The sequence below is a fragment of the Mobula hypostoma genome, chromosome 15 (assembly GCF_963921235.1).
Source record: "Mobula hypostoma chromosome 15, sMobHyp1.1, whole genome shotgun sequence".
NCBI classification, from domain to species: Eukaryota; Metazoa; Chordata; class Chondrichthyes; order Myliobatiformes; family Myliobatidae; genus Mobula; species Mobula hypostoma.
The window spans coordinates 67,138,695-67,165,042 of NC_086111.1; the positions used below are offsets into that span (position 1 = coordinate 67,138,695).

Here is a 26,348-nt window from a genome sequence, read left to right on the forward strand (position 1 = left end):
TGTAAAGGCAGGTGTAGCACTTGTTCTGCTTACAAGGATAAGTGCCAGGAGGGAGATCGGTGGGAAGGGATGGGGTGGACAAATGAAAGACAAATGTCGGTCTCCAACAGCCAGAAATGGAGCTGCTAAGAATTAGGCACAAAGAAATAGCAAAGGAATTAAACTCTTTGTTTCTATCTTCTCATAGATGCTCATGAATAACCTTTGAGATAAGGAGGTAGAAGGGGAGCAACCAAGAGAATAGAGTAGGACAACTGAAGGAAATCACTATTAATGTAGTACATTAGTACAGTGATTAGTGTTATGCTTTACAGTGCTACCTGTAAGATTGGGGTTCAGCTTCTGCCTCTGTTTGTAAAGAGTTTCTGCATTCTCCTTGTGATTGTGTGGGCTTCCTCCGGGTACTCCAGTTTCCTCTCACTATGGGTTGGAGGTAGTAAGTTGTGAGCATGTTATATTGGTGCCAGAAATATGGTGACACGTGTGGACTGCCCCCAGCACACCTCGGGCAGTGTTTCTCACTATATGTTTTGATGTACATGTGGCAAATAAAGCTAATCTTTAATCTTTTAAAGAGTTAGGAAAATAGGGCTAAAGGCTGACAAATCTTCAGGACTTCATCTATATCCTATAGTGTTATAAGAAGTAACCCTGGAATACAAGGTTATCCAATTTGACTCTTAAAAATGTCTAATCATTATCTGAATGGGATAGAATGGGTAAGGGATGGTGCAATAAGATCTTCAAGCTACCAGTGCTATTTTGTTCTTCAGTCTGCAGCATCCTCAGTGAAGGAGTCACAATTGCAGCCAAACAGAAATTTGTAGGTTTTTTCCAAAGCTGTGAATTGAACAGTCAAAACATTTAAATGTACTTCTTTTTTGTTGGAAGCAGAAACTAGCAACACCTTCAATTGATTTTTCTCTGTTTCTTAGTCTATAGTTTGACTTTAGTTTGATCATTGCTTACTTTAATTTTAATTTATTTGTCAAATCACATTCAGTAACATATTCAATGAATGAACTGCATTTGCTGGTAACCTCAAACTGTTTTGAATTCTTATATCTTCATTTTTATGATGGTGTATTGAGATTAAGCTCTGTAATTTCCTCTTTAAATTTCTTGGCTTCTTTACCCAAGTACTTTTAAGTATTTGTTGAACTCCTAAATTGTTTGTCATTTTTGTTTTGCTGGTTTTATTGTTAAGCAGGTACATATAAACGGAATTATCTTGTAGGCCATGAAACACTTTGCAGTTAATATAATGGCATTGAACTAGGAATCTTACTCAACTGCCACCACAATCACTTTATAGGTAAAAGAATTGCAAGGCAGCAAGGGAAAATAGGCACTTGCAATATTGTGTTGAGAGAAAATTTGTGCTGTTACTTATTGGTATGTGGAAACATTTGTAAATGAATTAGCAGAGCTGTTCCATTTTGCAACTTGATCGCAAAAGTATAAAATAGAATTGAATTGTCATTAGAACTCTTAAAATAAATTATTTCCTTGTTGGTTTGTGGATAGAGTATGTAGACCTGTCCTTGTACATAACAGAACAGCACTGAACAGTCCATTCCATGGATGCCATTTATCAGTATGATAGTTTAAAAAGTAAAATCTGATCTATGGTATGGGAATATCTAGTACTCAAAATTTTGGAAAAGATGAAAGCAAGCTCCCCAAGTGTAATAATCAACCAAGCGAGTTGAGTACTCTTCACAACCACCTTCAAAACCTTAAGATGCAAGTAATGAGGTCTTGAGAATTTAACATCTTTCACTTCCACTTTTTTTTTCCATGTGCTTTTTTGTTAACTTGTATTTTTCCATGAGCTCCATTACTTTTTCAAAATGTTGTCCATTATTTTGGGGCAGTTTTCTGTGAATACAGACCCAAAATATTTAATTTCTTTGCCTTGAGCTTCTGAAGTAGGTTGCAGGATGTGCTGTTTCACTCCATGGGGTCATGTGAACTGGATTGGCTCAGCTGATACAAAGTCTATAGAGGAAAGTAGATGGTTTGAATGAGTGAAGGTGCATACATCAGGATGGTCTTCATTGACTACAGCTCAGTATTCAATACTATCATCCCCTTAAAACTAATCAATAACCTCCAGGACTGTGGCCTCAAAACCACCTTGTGCAACCGGATCCTCAATTTCCTCACTTACAGACCCCAGTTAGTTTGGATTGGCAACAATATCTCCTCCACAGTCAATCACCATCAACACAGGTGCATCATAAGGCTGTATGCACAGCACCCTATCCTACTCACTTCATACTTATGACTGTGAGGCGAAGCAGAGCTTTAATAACATATCTAAGTTTGCTGATGATACCACTGTTGTTGGCTGAATCAAAGATGGTGATATAGGAGAGAGATTGAAAATCTGACTGAATGGTGTCATAACAACAACCTCTCGCTCAATGTCAATAAGACCAAAGAGCTGATGAGATCCATGAGCCATTTCGCATTGAGTGCTCAGAGGTGGAGAGAGTCAGCAATTTTAAATTCCTTGGTACTATCATTTCATAAGATCTGAACTGGGTCCAGCAAGGAAGTGCCATTATTATGAAAGAATAGCAGCACCTATACTTTTTTAGAAGTTTGTGAAGATTTGGCATGGTATCTAAAATGTTGACAGACTTGGGGGGGGGGGGGCGGGGAGTGTACTGACTGGTTTATCATGTCCTGGTATGGAAGCATCAATGCCTTCGAACAGAAAAGCCTACAAAAAGTAGTGGATGGAGCCCAATCCAGCACAGGTAAAGCACTCCCCACCAGTGAGCACATCTACATGGAGCACTGTCTCAAGAAAGCAGCAACCATCATTAAGGACCCCAGCTATTCAGGCCATGCTCTCTTCATGCTGCTGCTATTAGGAAGGAGGTACAGGAGCCTTAGGTCCTACACTGCCAGGTTCAGGAACAGTTTTTACTCTTCAAACATCAGGCTCTTGAACCAGTGGAGATTACTTCACCCAACTTCACTTGCCCCAGAACTTTCCACAGCCTATGGACTCACTTTCAAGGACTCCTCATCTCAGGATCTTGACATTTATTGTTTATTTATTATTTTTCTAATTTTTGTATTTTCGCAGTTTGTTGTGTTTTGCCCTGTTCTGTGCAGTCTATCATTGATTCTATTACGGACTTATTAAGTATTCCCGTAAGAAAATGAATCTCAGGATTGAATATGGTGATGTATATGTACTTTGATAATAAGTTTACTTTGAACTTTTTGAGTGGGCAAAGTTGATGGCTTAGTACAAAATATAAAGCAGGCTTGCAGTTGTAGCAGGTGATTAGAAAAACAAATGAAATGTTTGTTTTTAATGCAACAGGCTTAACATTTTGTTATGCTCTTGTGTGATGTACTGAATGCCGGATATACTAGCACTGATTGTCCGATTCTAGGGGTGGCAAGATTAACATGTAAGGAAAGTAAGCAGGTTGGACTGGTCCTCCTTGTAGTTTTAAAAAAATATGAAATGTGTCCTGATTGAAACACACACAAAAAATCATGAGAAAATCTGCAGATGCTGGAAATCCAAAACACCACACACAGAATGCTGGAGGAACTCAGCAGTTCAGGCAGCATCTATGGAAAAGAGTACAGTGGACGTTTCAGGCCAAGACCCTTCTTCAGGACTGAGAGGGAAGAGGGGAGATGCCTAAATTAAAATGTGGGGGAAGGGGAAAGAGGCTTGCTGGAAGGTAAGCGGTGAAGCCAAGGGGTGGGAAAGATCAGGGGCTGGAGAAGAAAGAATCTGATAGAAGATTCTTTCTGGAGAATGGATAGCAGGAAAAAGAGAAGGCGGAGGGGACCCATGGGGAAGTAATAGGCAGGTGCGAAGTAGTAAAGGGTTATAGTGTGGAATGAGGGGGGGAAATTTTGTTCATTGGAAGAAGTTGATAATTCATACCATCAGGTTGAAGGTACCCAGATAGAATTTAAGGTGTTGCTCTTCCACACTGAGGATGACCTCATCTTGTCACAAGAGGAGGCCATGGATTGACGTGTTGGAATGGGAACTGGAATTAAAATTTTGGCCACTGGGAAGTCCAGCTTGTGGCAGATGGTGCGGAGGCGCTCAATGAAGTGGTCCCCCAGTTTACGACGGGTCTCACCGATGTAGTGGAGGCTGCATTGGAAGCACCGGACAGAATAGATGATCTCAGTATATTCACAGGTGAAGCGTTCCCTCGCCAGGAAGGACTGTCTGGGGCTCTGAATGGAGGTGAGGGAGGAGGTGTATGGGCAGGCGTAGCACTTGGGCCACTTGCAGGGATCAGTCACAAACAAGAAAAAATGTGCAGATGCTGGAAATCCAAGCAAGACGCACAAAATGCTGCAAGAACTCAGCAGGCCAGGCAGCATCTATGGAAAAAAGTACAGTCGATGTTTCTGGCTGAGACCCTGCCGAAGGGTCTTGGCCTAAAACGTCTACTGTACTTCTCCCATAAATGCTGCCTAGCCCGCTGAGTTTCGCCAACATTTTGTGTGTGTTGCAGGGGTAAGTGCCTGGAGGGAGACTAGTGGGGAGGGATGAATGGACAAGGCATTTGCGAAAGTGGACATGGGGAGAGGTAAAGATATGTTCAGTGGTGGGTTCCCTTTGGGAATGGTGGAAGATGTGGAGGATAATGTGTAGGCTATGAGGCTGATGGAGTAGTAGGTAAGGAAGAGCGGTAGTCTATCACTATTATGATGGTGAGAAGTTGGGATGAGCGCAGGTATATGGGAAATGGAGGAGATGTTTGGAGGGGAGCATCAATAGAAGAGGGATGGAAACCTAGTTCTTTAATGAAAGAGGTCATCTATGATGTCCTGAAATGGATTCTGAGAACAGATGTACCGGAGGCAAAGAAACTGAGAAAAGGGAGTAGCATGTTTACAAGAGATAAGGTGGGAAGAGGTATAAAAATAGCTATGGGAATGAATAGGTTTATAACAGATGCTAGTTGACTGTTGTCTCCAGAGATCAAGAAAGAAGGAAATGGTATGAGAATTGAGGACATCTGGAAATAGCTGCTGTGTCACTCTAAAGCAGGGATTCCCAACCTGGGATTCACATACCCCTTGGTAAATGGTAAGAATCCATGGCATGAAAAAGGTTGGGATCTCTGCTCTGAAGGAAGTCAATGGAGTGACTCCAGAATTTTTTCTTTTGTTGACTAAATCTTCAAGCGGTTTTGATGACTGATTGTGCCAAACTTTGACTTCTTATATAACTTTATAGATGTAATTCCTGTGGAGAACGAGGCTGGAGTGTATCATCACTGCTATTTTTCTTTTGTAAGCCAGTTGTGAGGCAGAATCTAAAGAATCCCATTGTGATGGTGCATTGTGACTGTATTTGCATCTTGAATGGAACGTTACCACAATGGTGATAGCTAACAATGCCAGTAGTTTGATTTGTCGTTTATGTGGGTAGGTATGTATAATTCCAAGGGGAGGATGAATGATGAGTTTATCCTTATTGTTCCATTTTTTAAGCCAATTGTAAGCCAGAGTCTGAAACGTCATTGTGATGGTACACTGTCATTATATTGATATCTTAAATGCCATCAATTAGCATTGAGTACCCTTGAGCGGCTGCAAAGAAAAGTCTGTAGTGTTCAACTGGGATGCCACCACCGCAGAGTCTAATCTGTCTGTGATAGCCAGTTTGTTTAATCTGTCTCATCTTTTCCAATGGATGATGGAGGTACTTATAGCCCATCAAGTGCAAAATAGAATGAACTGGTGCTTTGAAACACTGTGCAATGTTGCTGTTATTGCTTGCAGGTCTTGGGAGTTTTTTTGGAGAGAAATAACCTTTCTTGGGTTTTCGGCGATCACTGGGAAAATTTTTTGTTTGGTAACTGTGCTACAGCTTAGAATTCGAACTGCTTAATGGCTATTGAAAATATTACTGTATGTGACCTTTTATTGATATTTTGCAAAGCAGCCAGTGGGGTAAAATCCTGTAGTTTTGGTGTCCAATCCAACAGAAACTTCAGAATAATACAAGAATAGCTTTCTGGTTAAGTATATTCGGAGATGTATTCATGATATCATTACTTAAAAGGCCAGATGGGTCAATTGGATTGAAAGAGGACATATTCTGTAGCAGGATTTGGTTTCAAACTCATCTAGTGACTGAACCAAAGTATCATCTTTGGTGAGCTACTTTTGAATGAAATGATGTTGTAATTCTATTCGGCTGTAATGTTGATACAAATGGCGCAGGTTGTAATGTATTAAAAGCTGACCTTAAAATGTATTCAGGAGAACTTGGGAGACATTTAACACAAAGGATGATACTTGATCGTTACCCAATTGTATCTGATAGTAATTATGTACATTAATTATGATGAGAGTGAAATAATGGGATTTTGCTTTTGAAAGACTTTGAACATTGACATCCTATAGTTCATGAAAGGTTTGTTATTTCATCTTGTCATTACAGATGACTGGAAATAGGACTACTTAGTAAAAGACAGTCACACACACAATATAATAACAACTGCCAGAATGGGATGATTTGGTGAAGGATTTTTAAAAAACTTAACAAAAAGTTTTGTTTGTCTACCAGTACATAAAAAATTATCTCTGTGTGATCATTTTTGTAAATAGCCCTTTTGATTCATATTACATGGGAACATGCCATTCAGCCCATTACATCTCATTGGCCGGTAGTATCCATCCCTATTAATTCTTTCTCCAGCATTTGGCCTCAGATTATTTATCCTTAGAAATTATTTAAGCGTAGTTCAGCAGAGGAGTTTAAAAAGTGTGTTTGCAATGCTAAAGTATCTATCCTTATTTAAATAAAGAAACTGGTTTTATCTGGAGTCAAATACTTGATATTTTAGAAAAATTTTATCGCTACACAATATTGACATTTTGTTACACTTGGCCAAGTCAAATAAAACCAATTTTGATAAATTATCACGATAAATCCTGATGTATTATTCAGATTAGTGTCTTTCAAGCTCTGTGTAGTGGCACTTTAACCGTATATTGCCGGCTGGTGGTGTAGTGGCATCTGCACCAGTTTTCAAGGCGAGTAGTCCAGGGTTCAATCCGGTTGGCTCCTTGCTCTCCGTTTTCCATCCGTGCTGGGTTGAGCGTTGAGCTAGCAACTTGGCTTTGTAAAAAAACAGACAAAGTGCCAATGACATGACAGGGTTGCTGCCCGATGCGCCACAAGACACAGAAAGGAACAACAACAACTTTAACCATATGGTTCACCCATCCAACCTACAATAATAATGAGGTTACTGTACATCTATTTGTAGGTGCCACCAAACCAGTATCATAATAATAAATGTGATTTCATATAAATTTCACTATTAAACTTTGTTATGTGGGTTTAGATTAGTAGAGAGAGAGGCTGGAAATGTAATTTTTCAGTCTCCTGACTCCCTGAGCCTCTGGTGCTCTATTCAAGTACTCTAGGCTCCTCTCTTGTGTGTTATCTGAAATTCTTATGCTCCACTTCACTGACCCTTGCCTGATGTATTTTCATGACTTTTTAAAACATTTGCCCACTCACACTTTGAAAACAGTCAATCTGGATGAAAATTTGTATAATTTAACCAGAAGGAAGGCCAAGTGATGTAGATGAAATTGTCCGTTGTGTAAAAGGTGTTACATCATTATGCACATACTCCTTTGATAGATTACAGGTTGAAATAATTTCTGCTGATTTTGTAAATCTAGGGTAAAAGTCACCCTAGCCACACCCATCATCTCTCTCAGATTGGATTTATGTTTAATTCAGTTGGGTGTTGTTGGCAAGACAGTGATGAATTGTGCATTTCTAATTTCACAGAGGTGGGGTGAGACGACATGTCTGTGTCATTTGATATGGTGCAGTGTCAGGATTCATCCCGTGTTAGGATAGATAAAAATTTCTATGCCAGTGGAAGATTGTGTTAGATTTGTGGAGTGTTGTCAAAGAAGCTTGGAATGCTGTTGCAAAACTTCATGCAGCGCAGCGTAATGTGCTGATGGTATAAAGGGTGGGAGGAAAATAATTCTCCAATGCTTTGTGAACCTCCTACCCCTTGTTTTAATCTTTCATCTTTTGTTTTAGACATGACTGCTATGCGTAAAAGTTTTGAATCATCTACCCTATCTGTTTTCTGTAGTCCAGTTACTCTCAGTCTCATCTATTCTTGTAACTGAAATGCACCATCCCAAGCAACACTATGGTGAATTGGTTCTGCCTTCTGAGTGTAGTCATGTCCTTCCTAAATAGTGATACCAAGAATTGAACCCATAACACGAACTGTGGCCAAAGAAAGATGAACTGTAAACAAGAGAAAGTCTGCAGATGCTAGAAATCCAGGCAACACACACAAAATGCTAAAGATGTACTGTAACCTCCTTGATCTTGTTTCGTATGTGTGGCTAATGAAGATCAAGTCATTTTTATGCCATCTTCACTACCTTATCTGTATGTGGTGCCAACTTAAAAGATTTTAGGGCTATGCACCCTGTTCTTCAACTTCCCAGGCTATATCATTCATTGTGTATGTCCTGCACTCTAGTAGGGTATACTCAATGCACGTCATTTTAGAATCCATCAGTTTACATTTAATGGAATTAAATTCCATCAGCCTTTGCTCTGCCCACCTTTGTGACATAAAGAGAGACCAGGTCATTCACTGTACCATTTTATTTTGCAGTAGGTGCTTGCATAAAAACTGGCAACTCATTCCGACAATATTATGTGCAGTTTCAGTAATTAGTTAATCAAGAGCTTGTTCAGCTGGAGCTTGTGAATTAGTCATCTTTCAAGTTCACAAAATAAGCTCCATTCCTGCACTCAATGTATGTATATAGTCTGTTTAGATTTCTGCTACATTAAATGAACAGATTGAACGTGAGAAAATGTATGCAATTACTTTGTACTTGAGTATTGCTGAAGAGGTAGATGAAATTGTTTATGAATCAATTTCTGACTAGAATGCAGAGGAACCTCAAAATATTGCAGGACATTGTGTTCTGCATTGATGATATTTCAAGCTTTGGATATTGTATTACAGTTTGTCATTTGCTTTTTAAGAAAAGATTATTTCAGTATCATATTTGCTTTCAGGATGTACACGTTGGGACAAATGTTAATGATTACTTAAATTTCTGTGTTGCTAATTTTACAAGGGGTGTTTTTAATTACCACATGGAATGGGAAAAGTTATTTGAACTTGCAGAAGAACAATGAGATCAGAAGTTGCTTAATGTGTCTGCATTTAAAAGTGCAAGAAGACATTGGTAAATAATGGCCTATAAATGCATATGTTCTGCATGCGGCGTGGAGTAAATTATCTGATCAAATTAATGTAACTTCATAAATTAATTAATATAAGTTAGTTGTGTCATTGGAGAATTCATAGATGAATGATCAGATAAGAGGGGAAAGAGTTGAACAAAAACTGAGAGATAACTTCTTTACATAGAGGGCGGTGAGTATCTGCCACAAGAAGTGGTTGAGTTGGGTACAGTTGCTGCATCTAAGAGACATTTGGATAGGTACATGGAGGAGAGTGACTCAGGTCTATGGACCAGATTCAGATAACTGGGTCTTAACAGGGATGCTGTGGTCTGCATGGGCCTATTGGGCCAAAGGGCCTGTTTCTTGGCTGTATGACTCTGTGACTGTAAAAATGATCTGATTTGCTGCCATCAGGAATCTGCAGCAGGCTGTGGTGTGATCCAGTACAGCAGGATGTTAAATGGTTTTTAAGGGAATGTTTGACAGAACAAGTTGAGTTAGGGTGGGAGAAGCTGTGAAGCAGCACATTCAAATCATCTTTAAACATGAATCAAGTGCAAATTGTGGAAAAAACTTTATAATTGAGGCAGGGTCATTTGAATTGGGGTATGCTAAGAGAGAGGCAATAAAAAAACAAGGATGGAATGCAAAGGAAAACTTAACATGGGGCTGCTAATTTGTAGTCCACTTTACCAAGCAAAAACAAAGACAAGGTTGTGATCTCTGGATGGATGGATAAGTTATTATTACATTGTGTGTTGCTGCATATCCTTTGTGAGAACAGGAGTCTTAATCATTTTTAGTGGCTGATCAGGAGTCAGAAACTTTGAATTCTTCGGCATAATCATTTCAGAGGGTCTGTCCTGGGTCCAGCACCTTAAGTGCCATTACAAAGAAAGCGTGGAAGTGTCTCTACTTTCTTAGAAGTTTGTGAAGATTTGGCATGTCATCTAAAACTTTGATAAACTCGTATAGGTGCATGGTAGAGAATATACTGATTTGTTGCTTCATGGCCTGGTCTGGAAACACCAATACCCTTGAATGGAAACTGCTACTAAGAGTGGTGGATACAGCCCAGTCCATAACAGGTAAAGCCCTCCCCTACCACTGAGCACATCTACGTGGAATACTGTTGCAGGAAAGTAGCATCCATCATCAAGGACCCCCTACCACGCAGGCCATGCTGTCTTCTTGCTGCTACCATCAGGAGTCTCGGGACCCAGACCACCAGGTTTAGGATCAGTTATTACTTTTCAGCCATCAGGCTCTTGAACCAGAGGGGCTGACTACACTCACCCATCACTGAACTGTTCCCACAGCCTATGGACTCACTTTCAAGGACTCATCTCATATTCAAGATAGTTATTGTTTTATTAACGACCTGGATGTGGGGGTCGAAGGGTGGGCTGGCAAGTTTGCAGACGACACAAAGGTTGGTGTTGTTGTAGATAGTGTAGAGGATTGTCAAAGATTGCAGAGAGACAGTGATAGGATGCAGAAGTGGGCTGAGAAGTGGCAAATGGAGTTCAACCCGGAGAAGTGTGAGGTGGTACATTTTGGAAGGACAAACTCCAAGGCAGAGTACAAAGTAAATGGCAGGATACTTGGTAGTGTGGAGGAGCAGAGGGATCTAGGGGTACATGTCCACAGATCCCTGAAAGTTGCCTCACAGGTGGATAGGGTAGTTAAGAAAGCTTATGGGGTGTTAGCTTTCATAAGTCGAGGGATAGAGTTTAAGAGTCGCGATGTAATGATGCAGCTCTATAAAACTCTGGTTAGGCCACACTTGGAGTACTGTGTCCAGTTCTGGTCACCTCACTATAGGAAGGATGTGGAAGCATTGGAAAGGGTACAGAGGAGATTACCAGGATGCTGCCTGGTTTAGAAAGTATGCATTATGATCAGAGATTAAGGGAGCTAGGGCTTTACTCTTTGGAGAGAAGGAGGATGAGAGGAGACATGATAGAGGTGTACAAGATAATAAGAGGAATAGAGTGGATAGCCAGCGCCTCTTCCCCAGGGCACCACTGCTCAATACAAGAGGACGTGGCTTTAAGGTAAGGGGTGGGAAGTTCAAGGGGGATATTAGAGGAAGTTTTTTACTCAGAGAGTGGTTGGTGCGTGGAATGCACTGCCTGAGTCAGTGGTGGAGGCAGATACACTAGTGAAGTTTAAGAGACTACTAGACAGGTATATGGAGGAATCTAAGGTGGGGGCTTATATGGGAGGCAGGATTTGAGGGTCGGCACAACATTGTGGGCCGAAGGGCCTGTACTGTGCTGTACTATTCTATGTTTATGTTTGTTTATTATTATATTATGTTTGTATTTGCACAGTTGTTGTCTTTTGTACGTTGGTTGTTTGTACATTTTGTTGCATGGGGTTTTTCATTGATTCTGTTGCATTCCTTAGTATTTATTGTGAATTGAAAGAGTCTCAGGGTAGTATACAGGGGCATGCAGAAGTTTGGGCACCTCAGTCAAAATTTCTGTTACTGTCAATAGCAAAGCGAGTAAAAAATGAACTGATTTCCAAAAGGCATAAAGTTAAAGATGATACATTTCTTTAATATTTTAAGCAAGAAAACTTTTTTATTTCCATCTTTTACAGTTTCAAAATAACAAAAAAGGAAAAGGGCCCGAAGCAAAAGTTTGGGCACCCTGCATGGTCAGTAGTTAGTAACACCCCCTTTGACAAGTATCACAGCTTGTAAACGCTTTTTGTAGCCAGCTAAGAGTCTTTCAATTCTTGTTTGGGGAATTTTTGCCCATTTTTCCACGCAAAAGGCTTCTAGTTCTGTGAGATTCTTGGGGTGTCTTGCATGCACTGCTCTTCTGAGGTCTATCCACAGATTCTCGATGATGTTTAAGTTAGGGGACTATGAGGGCCATGACAAAACCTTCAGCTTGTGCCTCTTGAGGTAGTCCATTGTGGATTTTGAAGTGTGTTTAGGTTCATTATCCTGTTGTAGAAGCCATCCTCTTTTCACCTTTGGCTTTTTTACAGACAGTGTGATGTTTGCTTCCAGAATTTGCTGGTATTTAATTGAATTCATTCTTCCCTCTACCAGTAAATATTCCCCGTGCCACTGGCTGCAACACAAGCCCAAAGCATGATTGATCCACCCCCATGCTTAACAGTTGGAGAGGGGTTCTTTTCATGAAATTTTGCACCCTTTTCTCTCCAAACATACCTTTGCTCATTGCGGCCAAAAATTTCTATTTTAACTTCATCAGTCCACAGGACTTGTTTCCAAAATGCATCAGGCTTGTTTAGATGTTCCTTTGAACCTTTTGAATAGAACCTAAACAAACCTCAAAATCCACAATGGACTACCTCAAGAGGCACAAGCTGAAGGTTTTGCCATGGCCCTCACAGTCCCCTGACCTAAACACCATCGAGAATCTGTGGATAGACCTCAAGAGAGCAGTGCATGCAAGATGGCCCAAGAATCTCACAGAACTAGAAGCCTTTTGTAAGAAAAAATGGGTGGAAATACCCCAAACAAGAATTGAGAGACTCTTAGCTGGCTACAAAAAGTGTTTACAAGCTGTGATACTTGCCAAAGGGGGTGTTACTAAGTGCTGTCATGCAGGGTGCCCAAACTTTTGCTTCGGGCCCTTTTCCTTTTTTGTTATTTTGAAACTGTAAAAGATGGAAATAAAAAAGTTTTCTTGCTTAAAATATTGAAGAAATGTGTCATCTTTAACTTTATGCCTTTTAGAAATCAGTTCATCTTTTACTCGCTTAGCTATTCGCAATAACAAATTTTGACCAGGGGTGCCCAAACTTTTGCATGCTACTGTATAGTGATATATATGCACTTTGATAATAAATTTGCTTTGAGCTTGTTCCTGTCTGTTTTGTTTGTCTTAAAAAAGCATCCCATCTGAAAATGCATTTTCAAATTGGTAAATTGGTTTATTATTGTCACATGTACTGAGTTTTTGTTTTACATTGTTACATGCTCAAGGAGGTCTGTTTTTTTTGTGAGATTGATGTAATGGTCTTTTGGAGGTCACCTGATGTGATTTTTCCGCCGATGTGAGGTCACGTGATGACATGTGCCCCGTGACTATATAAGGGTCCACCCAGGTGATGCAGTTAGTTTTTGAGTTTGTAGATTTCCAGGTAGAACATGCTGTATCTCCGTTTTTGTTGCATTTGTTTTTGTGACGCAGTTTCATTTTTAAAACGGTTGTACGTTCTGTTGAAAGATTCCATATTACTTGGACTGGAAATTTGTGGCTGGAAGTGCCAATTCACTCAATTCTGACAGTTTTGAAGGGAGAGTGAAGAACTCATCGAAGTGAAGGATCGAGAGAAGTCGGTATCGTTTGGTAGTTTAATAAAGAATCGACCTTATTGAGTCTTCATTGGAGAGAACCTGCATTGAGATAACTCTTGCAAAAGGGCAATGAGTTCATGCAAAAAGGCAATGAGTTCATGCAAAAAGGTGCTCTCTCTCTGAAGGAATTTAAGGTCAGTTGACTGAAACTGTTTATTTTCGGCATCGGGAATCCTGTGGACGGAACCAGTAGTAAAAGTGCATCGGTGAAGAAATCTTTCTCCAGAGAAGTCTCTCCCAATTGAATGTGTAAAACTGTTGGACTTCCGAAGTTATCGCTTTAAGAACTATATCTGACTCTATCGCTTTAAGAACTGTTTTCGCATTTACCGCTTTAAGAACCGGAGCCAAGTGGCGAGTTGGTGAACGGCTGCGTACCTGTTAACCTCTGGTTAAAGATTTCCTTTGTTTTTTTTCCCTTATCGTTTATACGTGTTTAATAAATGTTTGGTTGTTTTTATATAACCTGTCTCGATTAATATTCATTGTTGCCGGTTATGTAACACCATCGATACAGTACACAGGTAGTACAAGGGAAAAGAATAATAGAATACAGAGTAAAGTGTCAGCTATATCACTTGCACTTTTCTATGTTGCATTAAGTTGACTATGTCCAGACTTGCTTAATTATTTGACATTACTAAATTTTAAGTTTTTATCTTCTTTTTTTTTCTTTTTACAAGTTTGGTTAAGAGTAGAGCTGTTCAATCATCTTTAAGGTGTCATTTATTTGGGATCTGTATATTTGAATGTGCATTATTACAGGTTGAGTACGCCTTATCTGAAATCCGAAATTTTTTGAGCACTGACATGATGTCACAAATGGGAAAATCCACAAGGAGCTGGGAAGATTTCCAGGCGATGTGCCGATCTCTGCACAACACAGACAGTTTTGAGAAGTGATGCACAGATGTTATGAACAGAAGTTCGTGGGAAAATAGAAAAATGTTGCATAAAGTGAAAAATGAAGATCTTGATCAAATATCATCAGCAAGCATATGCTGCTTAACAGTATGCTGATTGTGAAACAAGGGAAGATCTATCACGATGAACTGAAAATTGAAGGTAATTGTGAATACAACAAGCTAGTTGCAGAAGTTTAAGGAAAGGCACAGAATTAAATTTTTAAAGGTAAAGATCTACTGATCACCAGAGAAGAGAAATTCATTGATGAGTTTACGATGATCGTCACTGATGAAAATCTAGCACCAGAAAAAGTCTACGATGCTGATTGTTTTTGTACCTTACATAAAACCCAAAAACAGTAAAATACATATACAGTGTACTGTAACCTTTTAATCAAAACATGGCAATGTAGATGGAGACTGAAAGAAAGTCTGTTGCCGTTTGTATTGTTCAATAGCTGATTCAGGTATTCTCCTAATGCTGCCGTGCAGCTTTTGTTACCCTGCTCACATTATATTCTCATCATATTAATGGTATGTAATATTTTTTCTGTCAAGTACATGTGTGATGAGCATGTGCACATAAATTCAGAGTTGGTAATGACGGTGATCCCAAGCAATCTCATTATATATTCCAAAATCTGAAACACATCCAGCCCCAAGCATTTTGGATAAGGGGTACTCATCCTGTATCGCCCTGGTAAAGATGTGCATTGAATCTAGATTTTCTTCACAATGAATATTCATTACCATTAATGATATATGTCAAAAGATGGTCGAACAGCTCTCCCCATATCTTTCTCCGTAACCAAGTTCTTAACTTTCTTTTTTTGCAAATGGTGGGAATTCTGCATGTTTAAGTAATCACTATTTTGGAATCTGAAGTCAAAATAATAAATAATTTTATCAATTCCTAATGTAAAACTGTTGTACTGTTACACCGTTGTATATCTAATGGAGCTAGGTTAAGTAAGTATAAAGGATCCATGGAACTGAAGTGAAAGCAGAAAATTTTGGAAGCACTCTGCAAATCAGACAGCATTTCTGCAAAGTGAAATGGTGTTATTTGTCAAAAAGAAATACTAACAGTGGTTTTTATTTTGAATTTCCAGCATCTGCAGTGTTTTTCATGTTGAATTTTAAATTAAACTGGAGACCTTCTTGCTCAACAGAGTGTATTACTTGGTGTCTGTTGCTCTTGAACCACCAAATGTGGTTTATGTTTAAGTGGAAATAGCTTAAACTAGTCTCGATAGTATTTGATAAATTAAAACTAAGCTGAATGTAGATGGGGCTGGTGATTAGTACTGGTTATATTGGCCTTAGGCCTGGTTAATGTTGCGGTGTCGGTCTGATGCTGGGTCCACAGGCCTGCTGCTGTCTTTACAACAGCATCAGACTAATTTTCTGCTTGCCTAAATATTCCATAGTTGCTCTTGACAAAAGAAGTACAAATATCCAAGGCAGTCTCAGGATAAAAGCAAGGTTCAATCTTGTACTGCTAAATTGGATCTTTTTGAAATTTTGTCAGAGGTTCCCTCCTAATGAAACCATTCTTTTTAAGAATTTACCTTGCTCTTTAAGGTATTCTGTCAGATTTTAGGCTAAAGGCTTTTAAAAAAAAACTTACTTGTGCATTTTAGTACAGCCATTGCAGAGTAATTAAAATATAGGCTGAAATGTTGTTGTGTTGGTGATCTGCAAGTTGCATTTTCATTGTAGGTTTCTTGTTCGAAAGTATTGCCGCAGACAATCAGTCCTATTTGTTGAGGTGGCATATTACAGGCTACTTTTCCCAAAGTGACAATCATTTTATAATATGAAAATATCTTTGGATGAATCTTTCTACAAAGTGTGATGTTCTGCACCAAATTAAGAATTAAGAAGGTGATGTTAAGAAAATAGCATAGGTGATTGAAAATCAAAATGTAGGAAGTATGAAATAAAAGCAGAGAATGCTTGAAATGCCCAACAAGTCAGGCAGCATCTGTGGATGTAGAAGTAACGATAAGGTTTCAGGGTGATGGCTTATAACAAGAATGTTTTTAATGTTTGACATGAAATGGTGACTCTTCTCTCTTCAGACAAGACTGAACATTTTGTTCGTCCCAAGACTGAATGAACTGATATTGAATTGAGTGGCAAGATTTCAAACTAACAGATTTAATTGTACCAATCAAGTAATTAACATTAAGCATGTTTTTTTCAGATGCAGTTTGCACTTTTACATATTTTAGTGCTAAAATGAATTAACAGTTGAAGTAAAAATTAATCATCTTTTCCTGTTTTAAGACTGGAATCTCCATGAGGAAAAAGTGTACTGAGTTACAGTACTTATACATTGATGTCATTTGTAAATTTTTACAAAAAGGAAATAGGTTCTCAAATTGTCACGATGGAATTTATTCTCACACTTACTGTATTAATTACTACTAATGTACCTGTACTTTAAATAGGTGTTCTCCCCATTGAAAAGAAAATAAAAATTTACACAATGTGAACTGAAAGTCGGTGTCAGCCCTGTATCCATTATATATGTCGTGAGCCAAATACCAATTTCTGATTTATGTTTATTTGCTGGAGCTGTAGTGATTACTAAAATAATAGAGCCCTGGAACATAATGAAAGTGAAGGTGTTTCCCAGGTAACATTAAATGTTGTTACAAAGAGATATGTTTACTTGTAGCTTTTATTACAATTCCAGTTCAATATGTTGTGATAAAGTCACCCTCTTTAAATGAAGATTTTTGACAATCAAAATCAGGTTTATTATCACTTGCATTTGTTGTGAAATTTGTTAACTTTGCATCAGCTGTACAATGCGATACATGATAAATAAAAAAATTACAGTAGATGTATATTAAGTAACTAAATTAAGATAAGTAATACAAAAAAAACACCAGAAATTTTTAAAGTAGTAGCGAGGTTGTGTTCATGGGTACAATTTCCATTTAGAAATTGGATGGCAGAGGAGAAGAAGCTGTTTCTGAATTGATGAGTGTTTGCCTTCAGGTTTCTGTACCTCCTTCCTGATGGTAACAATGAGAAGAGTGTATGTCCTGGGTGGTGAGGGTTCCGGATGATGGAAGCCGCTTTTCAGAGGCACTGCTTCTTGAAGATGTCTTGGAAGCTATGGAAGCTAGTACCTCACGATGAAGCTGACTGACTGTACAACTCTCTGCAGTTTCTGCAACTCTCTCCTGTGCATTAGCCACACCCCCCCCATACCAGATGGTTAGAATGATTTCCATGGTACGATTTTGAGTTGTTATGGAGTACACCACACCAGTCTTGTTAAGTGAATTGAAGGAGGTCAACAGAATCTTTTTGTTTGACATTCCAACTGCCACACAAAACATTAGTTCTCTTTTTGTGTACCATCTATAACCTGTTGAGGCTATTCCAAAAGGATTTCCCAAACCTGTGACCTCTACAACCAAAGAGGGCCAAAAGAAGTGTGTATAGAGGATAATTATGTAGCAATTTCCTCTGCAGGCCCAGTAATGTATATTAACTTTGCATAACACATTTGACACGTGTTGCCTTTCTTCAACTACAATTGGAATGATAGAATTTGGAAATGAACCAATCAGTGCACTTGGGTTATGTGCACCATGTTTCAGTACGTATATTATGTTGACTGATGCTACGAATGTTTGAAATTGGTGATTCAATGCAGTTTTATGGCTTTGTTTTGTAGCTGAAGGCAGAATGAGTGAGCTGGCTTGAGTCTACAGAATTCTTAAAATTTGACATGGTCTTTAATCTATGCCTTAACAGAAGTAGCACCTACTGTTATGTTTATGTTTATTTGTTTTTCGATGATATGATGTCAATTGCAGGGTTATTGACTACTCTAAGTATATTTATTTGCTCTGTGTGTTTGTGTTGAGCTGAAAATTGACTCTGTTTTCTTTCCTTTGCACAGAACCAGTTATTAACAGATTAAGCAGAAGAGTTTCAGGTAAGCCTTTAATCGTACAGAATTTTGCTCTTTAAATACCAGACTCAAGTTATGATAAAATTTGTAAATTGTTTTTCATTTAAATTGGGAATTTCTTCACCCTTGGTTGTTTGAGTGCATACCTATTTGAGTAGGCAAGTGTGATTTGAATAGAGCATTAATGTTTAAGGTTATGGTAAACAAGCCTTCGTATGAATTTGCAGTGAGGTTAAATCTTTATTGTGAAGGGTTATATCTTTGGCCAGTTTGATTCGTTGATTTGCTAGTCAGGTCTTGTATTTTATATGCATTTCTTTAAGTTGTAATGCAACGTTAATATAATCCTGGTTTTGCTTTGTGTTGATTTCAATGTTTATGGCAGATCTTTGTTCTGAGCATTCCAATTATATGAACACAGTGAATGAGAAAATTATAAAATATGATTGTAGGCCAGTTGGAAACAGACAAAGTGGTTATTTTCTTTAAAATTAGTTTTGAAAGCTCTAGAGTTGAATGATTTTAGTCTGTGTCAGAATTTAACATCGCCTCATTTTGAAATGAAGATTTTACTCATTTAGACATCAGGAAACTCTATGAAAGCATTTGAATTCAATTTTGCATTTAAAATGAATGTGTCTTGCTGAAATAAACATGCTTTGCATATCTGTTTTAATTTTAAATTACCTCATTCCATACAAGAACATTCAGCTATTGGAAGGCTGTGGCCTGAATGAATTGAATTAGACCATTGTTGATTGTTACTTGAAGGAGCTACAGGTTGATAATTACATAGAAATTTGTAACATGGCAGATGCACCCTGCCCTTCCGCACTGCAAGTGCTACTAGTAGATCATAAAAATGTATTTTTGTCAACGTCGAAGTGGATTAATTCTAAGATGGGCAAGGTATGCTTTCATTGAAAACAAGAATTAACACAAAGGAGAAAAAAATCAGCATAAATTAGCAAGAAATTGTTAGTTATTAAACAGTTTATGCATTACAATATGTGAATAAACTTTCAGTTTTTATCCTAATGCAAATAAGGGACCATGTCTTTTTGAATTAATGGAAATATTTTTTAAGTTCGTGGAGTAAGTTTAGGAAGGGGGAATTCTGAATGTTTGTTATTGTTCAAAGTACTCAGGCAGCAATGATTTAAATCTTAGCGCACAGTATTTTCCTTCAAGTCACTCCCATCCAGAATTGGAAATATTGGCTCTAAATCTTGGAACTCCCTGTGCAAATGTATGGTGGGATTACTTGCAGTGGTTCATGTAGATGACCCATCACCACTGCCTCCAAGGCTATTCTGAATGGATAATAAGTGGTGATCTTGCCAGCGACACCTGAAGAAACTGAAAGAAATAATTTGAGAAAACATTTTATGCAGAGAGAATATTTTTCTCTATGCTTGTCCTGAGCCTCCAACCTCATTAGTGTATCTTGAGTGTTTGAAAACTAAACATCCTCTCTAGATTAATTAATCCCGCATTGTAAAATTAACTTTGGTTGAATGTGCTATACTAGCAGAGGGAAAATAGGTAGGGCATACACTGAAATTGATAAAATATCAATGTTCCATGCTCAGTCCTAGTCAGGTGTGATTGCTGGAAAAATGGACCTGAGGAATATCTTGATCAGGCGAGGTCATTGCCTTGATATGCTATTTATAATATTGATAGAAAGCAGCATATAACAGTTGAAAACCCAAATGTGCTAATTGGAGATAGGTATTCCCTTTGTCCTGTTCATTCCTCAGTTTTGCAACTTAACCTTGATAAGTTTTTCTTTGATGTTCTGATGAAGTGTCTTCAATTTGAAATGTTTTGATCTACAGATGCTGTTTGATTTGTTGTGTCTCTGAAATTTTCAGTTTTTTTTTCAGTTTGCCAGTATCTGTGTTTTTCAGGTTTTCATTTACAGTTAAATCTTGTCCTTAGATGATTAAGGTCCATAAGCTGCATTTGCTCCGGATATTAAAGATTTCCAGATACTGACTCAGACAGGATGGAGGAATTGCAAAATGTGTTTGGATTTCAGGCAGAGCAGCACTTGCATGAGTTGTGTAAATAATTGTGTACTTGTAGCTCTGGGGACTAAGCAAGCAATGTCAGTTAAAGTTGAGAGATGGAAAATAGTTTTTACTTTTTATTTTGGTCTCCCGTTTTGCTCAGAGGAATCGATGTGGTTTCGCCCTTAGTGTATTTCTGGGATTATTGGGTTTTGCTAAGAGCCAAGAGATAAGCTTATTATTTTTAATTTAGTCTGTTGCATTGGATAAGAATGTTGCTAATACCATATACTGCTAAATCTATATACTACTAAAATTCTCATGCTCTGTTTGTTTGTCTGTTTGTGACCTCCAATTAGCCCAAACGGTGCATTACAGCGGCACTTTTTTTTGACTAAGTTGACTTAAAATGCGCTAACTTACAGAATGCATGCAAAGTTCAGGGTTATATATTCATATAAAATTGCTCACTCGTAAATCAACAGGCCCTGCTTTCCACAACCCGAGGCAATTCCAACTTTAATGGAAACTGGTACGCGACACCATGACGCATGCGCACGGCCAGCCTCAGCAGCACCTCACGATGCTCACAGCAGCGACACCAACTTCAGCAAAAGGGCAGGGCTGTCACGTCCATTTAGGAGAGTGCCAACCACATCATCAAGAAAAATCAGCATCCTGGAGGCTTTGGTATTACTGCTTCGTATCTTCTATCAAGCATTAGGGTAAAAAAATATGGGCAGCCTAATTATGCCACGTGGAAGGAGAAGGGGGACATTATGGTCAAGAGATGACGCCAAACGTCGTCGGGAAGCGGTAAGGAGAGGGAGAGAACAAGAATTGGATGAGGCCAGGGCCGCACGACTCCAGGATCAAAGAGTCAGGACAAAAAGGATGAGAGAAGAAGAGACAGAGGAGGAGAGGCATGCATGTCTCCAAAATGACAACAATAGGCACAGAAGGAGGAGAGGACAAGAATCGGATCAGGCCAGGGTCGCATGACTCCAGGATCAGAGAGAAAGAACAAATGGTAGAAGAGATGAAGGATGAAAGGGCTGTGCGTCTCCAGAATGACAGAGAAGGAGGAGAGAGGAAGAGACAGAGGAGAAAAGGAAAGATCAACTCAAGAATATGCGGCAAAGAATAATTATTGTGAGAGTTGCTGAAGATGACAATGGCCACTTTCGATGACAATACCTCGACAGAGAAAGAGCAAGGTGAAATGCACGACTCGCATGGCATAACATTTCTGCTGATGTTGGTATGATGACCAGAGTATGCCCTCACTGCCGTGCCTTCCTATTCACTGGAGAAACCGCAAATTTCTGTATGAAGGGAAAAGTCAGGATAGGCAATTTGCAGCCTCTACCTAATGAACTCCTCAATTTACACAGCAATGATGAATCTATTGCAAACAAGTTCAGGAAGAACATCAGACAATACAATTGTCTCTTTTCTCTGGATTGCCACCACATAAACTGGAATTGAAGAGGGGATCTCCCATCATTTCAATGAGGAACTTGGATCCACTATGGCTTTGCAATGGAACGCGAATAATGGTGGAAGAACTGCACAACAATCTCATCGTAGCAAAGATAAACATTGGTGCGTTCAAAAATGACATTGTCATGATCCCAAGAATTACTCTCAATTTATCAGAAGGGGAAGATGTCCCTCTTCAGTGGAGTCATTTCCTGACACAGTCATGCTTTGCTATGACTATACATAAGGCACAAGGCCAAACCATGGGGAGTATGTTGATTTATTTGGAGAAACCGCTATTCCAGCATCGTCAGCTGTATGTGGCTTTAAGCTGGGGAAAAAGAAATGAAAAAGTTAGAGTATTCTTGAAGGGTGGCAGATCAACCAGAAATGTTGTCATCAAAAGTGTCCTTCGTTAAACGAGGAGGAGCTATATTTGTCTTGCAACACGTCTTTCTTCTTTAAAGAACTGAGTTTTTCTTCTTTAATTTCCAAAGCAATCACATCAGACTGCACCACCTTTCTCTCAAAGGATGCCCCAACGGGTCACCGGGTTGTCTAGTCTGGCAAGCAGTAAATGTAAATATTTCTTGTGATTCAGAAGATAAACAATTCCTTGCATTTGCTTCTTTTATTATAAGTATTTTACAAATTGCTTGACATGAATTAGACATAGTACATGGCTTGCGCATTAATTGTTTTTAATCGTATTTAAGAGCTACACCCAATGATTAGTACTGCCAGTATTTCACATTATACAGTGGAGCAATGCTTGGGACTTTGCTGTACTGGTGAATTTTCCAGACTTATCAATTTCAGAATATATTTTCTTTTTTATGATGTCACAGTATTATAATTACCATTCTGTGATTGTGCAGGAACCAGGTTCATGGACATCTTGGGGGAGGGCAGCGGGGGGAGTCATAAGAGTGAAAGAGCGGGTCCTAGGATCTCATGGGGAGTATGGGAATCTAGTGGTGGGGGTAAGGTCATGGCCTGGAGGAGCAGACGAAGTAAGGCTTAGTGGACAAGATGCTGAACCATAGGTACAGGGAATTATGAGAGTTATACTGTAATCTGTACTTTAATGAGGCAACCTCTGCACACAAGTGAACATATGTGAGATTGTATTTGGATCAGCCTGGGTGTGGTGAGTGTGAGAGTGGGAAAAATAGCTAGGTTAGGTTATGGAAATTAAATAAGTTTCCATTTTAAAATTTAGTTTGTATGATACCTATAGTCAAACACTGTGATTGTTCTGGTAAGCAAATTGGGAGAAAGTAGTTTTCATCACTACTGAAGTTTTGATAGGATTACAGGTTAGCAAGTTTAGCAGTATAATTTCTCACAAATATTAAATAAGGAATAGTAACAGTGATGTTGACGTAGAACATAGAACAGGACAGCACTGGACAGGCTATTTGGCTCATGATGTGCCATCTTGATGACAGTTTATACTAAATACCCCCCTCCTCTGCATCATTCATATCCCTCTATCCCCTTCATATTCATATGTGAATCTAAAAGCCCCTTAAACTCCACCAATCCGCCTGATTCCACTACTACTGTAACCTATTGTAGGTACCTATCACTCTGTATTTAAAAGCAATACTTGCTGCTCAGGTTGCCATTAAGCTTAACCCCTGTAACCTTAAAAGCTTATCCTCTGTTTGACATTTCTACCCTGGAGGAAGATTCTCACTGTCTACCCTCTCCACTCCTCGTATAATTTTAGAAACGTCTATTTAGTCTTCCCGTACCCTCTGTTCCAGGAAGAATAACCCAAGTTAGTCTTAATTTTTCTTGTAGCTCATACCCTCTAATCCAGGCAGCCTTTTGGAAAAGCTCTTCTACACCTACTCCACAGTCTCAACAGCTTTCCTATAATGGGCTAGCCAGAACTGCACTCAATACTCCCAAGTGTAGTCTGAATAAAGTTTTACATAGCTGCAGATGTCTTCCTTACTCTAACACTGAACACCACCACCAATGAAGATATATAACACCTTCTTTATCACCTTATCCACTTATGTAGTCACTTTCAGTGAACTATGGACCCAGACCCCAAGGTCCTTCTGTACTTCAGTGCCATTTTAGGGTCCACTATTAACTCTACTTAATTCTTTTATTTGATTAGTAATACTTGGAGCTATTTTAGGATCGTTTGATCATTATGTGCCATATCATATGACATGGGCGATCATGGTCTTTCCATGACCATGATTGTTCTTGGTAAATTTTTCTGCAGAAGTGGCCTGCAATGCCTTCTGGGCAGTGACTTTACAAAACTGGAGATCCCAGCCATTAACAATACTCTTCAGAGATTGTTTCCTTGGCATCAGTGGTCGCATATCCAGGACTTGATATGCACCAGCTGCTCGTACGAACATCCATCACCTGCTCCCATGGCTTCATCTGACCATGATCGGGGTGGGGGGGGGGGATGCTAAGCGGTTGAAACACCTTGCTCAAGGGTGGCCTGCAGGATAGCGGAGGAAAGGAGTGTCTTGCATCATCTTCAGTAGAGATGTAATTCCACCCTGCCACCCGATTTTTAGGCTAGAAACACAAGATGTTGGGGAAACTCTGCAGATCGGGCAGCATGTATGGAGAGGAAAGGACTGTTAATTTCTCTTCATATATACCACGTGATGTGCTGAATTCCTCCAGTATTCTTTGTTTGTTTGTTTGTATGCATGGATTTCCAGCATCTGCAGAATATATTGTGTTTACTATTTTAGGATAGAATCTTTCCCTGAGAAGTTTGCATTTGGCCCATAGCAGTGTTTGCTATTTATGTATACAAATGCAAAGCATTTTATAATTGGAAGCTTGGAAGGCAATATCCTTCAAAAATATTAAGGCTTGGATCTCCTGTTTTGGAAAATAATTTAAATCATGACCAGAGGTCGTGGTACATGTTGATACCAATGACATAGGAAGAGAGGGGTAGAGATCCTGTGTAGTAGGTTTAGGGAGTTGGGAAGGAGGCTGGAGCAGGACCTCCAAGGTGGTTATCTTTGGAATACTCCCAGTGCCATGAGCTAGTGAAGGTCAGAACAGGAAGATAGCACAGATGAATGAGTGGCTGTGGAGATGGTGCAAGAGGCAGAATTTCATGTTCTTTTCTGGGGAAGGGGTGACCTATACAAGTGGGACAGGTTGCACCTGAACTGGAGGGGGTACCAATACCCTGGGAGGGAGGTTTGCTAATGCTATTGGGGAGGGTTTAAACTAGATTTGCTGGGGGGTTGTGAACTGAAGTGAAGAGGCAGAGGATGGGGCGGTTGGCGCACAAGTAGTGACAGCTTGTAGGGAGTCTATGAGGAAGGATAGGCAGATGATAGAGCAGAGAAGCACTCAGCCAGATGGTTTGAGATGTGTCCATTGTAATGCAAAGAGTATCATGAGCAAGGCGGATGAACTTGGAGCATGGATCAATATGTGGAACTATGATGTTGTGGCCATTACAGAGACTTGGATGACTCGGGGGCAGGAATGGCGGCTGAGTGTGCCAGGCATTAGATGTTTCAAAAAGGACAAGGAGAGAGGCAAAAGAGGTGGGGGAGTGGCACTGCTAATCAGTGATAGTATCAGGGCTGTAGAAAAGAAGGAAGTCATGGAGGGATTGTCTACTGAGTTGTAGACATTGTGGGTGGAAGTCAGAAACAGGAAGGGGGCAATAACTCTACTGGGTGTTTTTTTTTATATAGACCCCTTAAACATAATAGAGACATTGAGGAGCAGATAGGGAGGCAGATTCTGGAATGGTGCAATAATAATAGGGTTGTTGTGTTGGATGGTTTTAACTTTCCTAATACTGACTGGTGTCTCCTTAGAGCAAGGGGTTTAGATGGCTTGGAGTTTGTTAGGTCTGTTCAAGAAGGTTTGCTGATGCAATATGTAGGTAAACCAACTAGAGGAGTGGCTGTACTTGATCTGGTATTGGGAAATGGACCTGGTCAGGTATCAGATCTCTCGGTGGGAGAGCATTTTGGAGGTAGTGATCACAACTCTATCTCCTTTACCATAACACTGGAGAAGGATAGGAGCAGAAAATTTGGGACATTAAGAAAGAGGATTTGAAAGGTATTAATGCCATACTAGAGCTAGTACTCGGTAATGAACCGGGTCAGGTCACAGATCTCTCGGTGGGTGAGCATCTGGGGGACAGTGACCACCGCTCCCTGGCCTTTATAATTATCATGGAAAAGGATAGAATCAAAGAGGACAGGAAAATTTTTAATTGGGGAAAGGCAAATTATGAGGCTATAAGGCTAGAACTTGCGGGTGTGAATTGGGATGATGTTTTTGCAGGGAAATGTACTATGGACATGTGGTCGATGTTTAGGGATCTCTTGCGGGATGTAAGGGATAAATTTGTCCC

General features: G+C 39.4%; 1 protein-coding gene across 1 annotated transcript in view; it reads left to right on the plus strand.

Annotated features, from left to right (window-relative positions):
• Positions 1–26,348, plus strand: part of prkar2aa (protein kinase, cAMP-dependent, regulatory, type II, alpha A) — a 373,389-nt gene that overhangs the window by 149,681 nt on the left and 197,360 nt on the right. Inside the window, exon 8 of the mRNA XM_063068220.1 lies at positions 18,453–18,488. Coding sequence (XP_062924290.1) covers positions 18,453–18,488 — 36 coding nt within the window. The remainder of the gene's footprint in view (positions 1–18,452; positions 18,489–26,348) is intronic.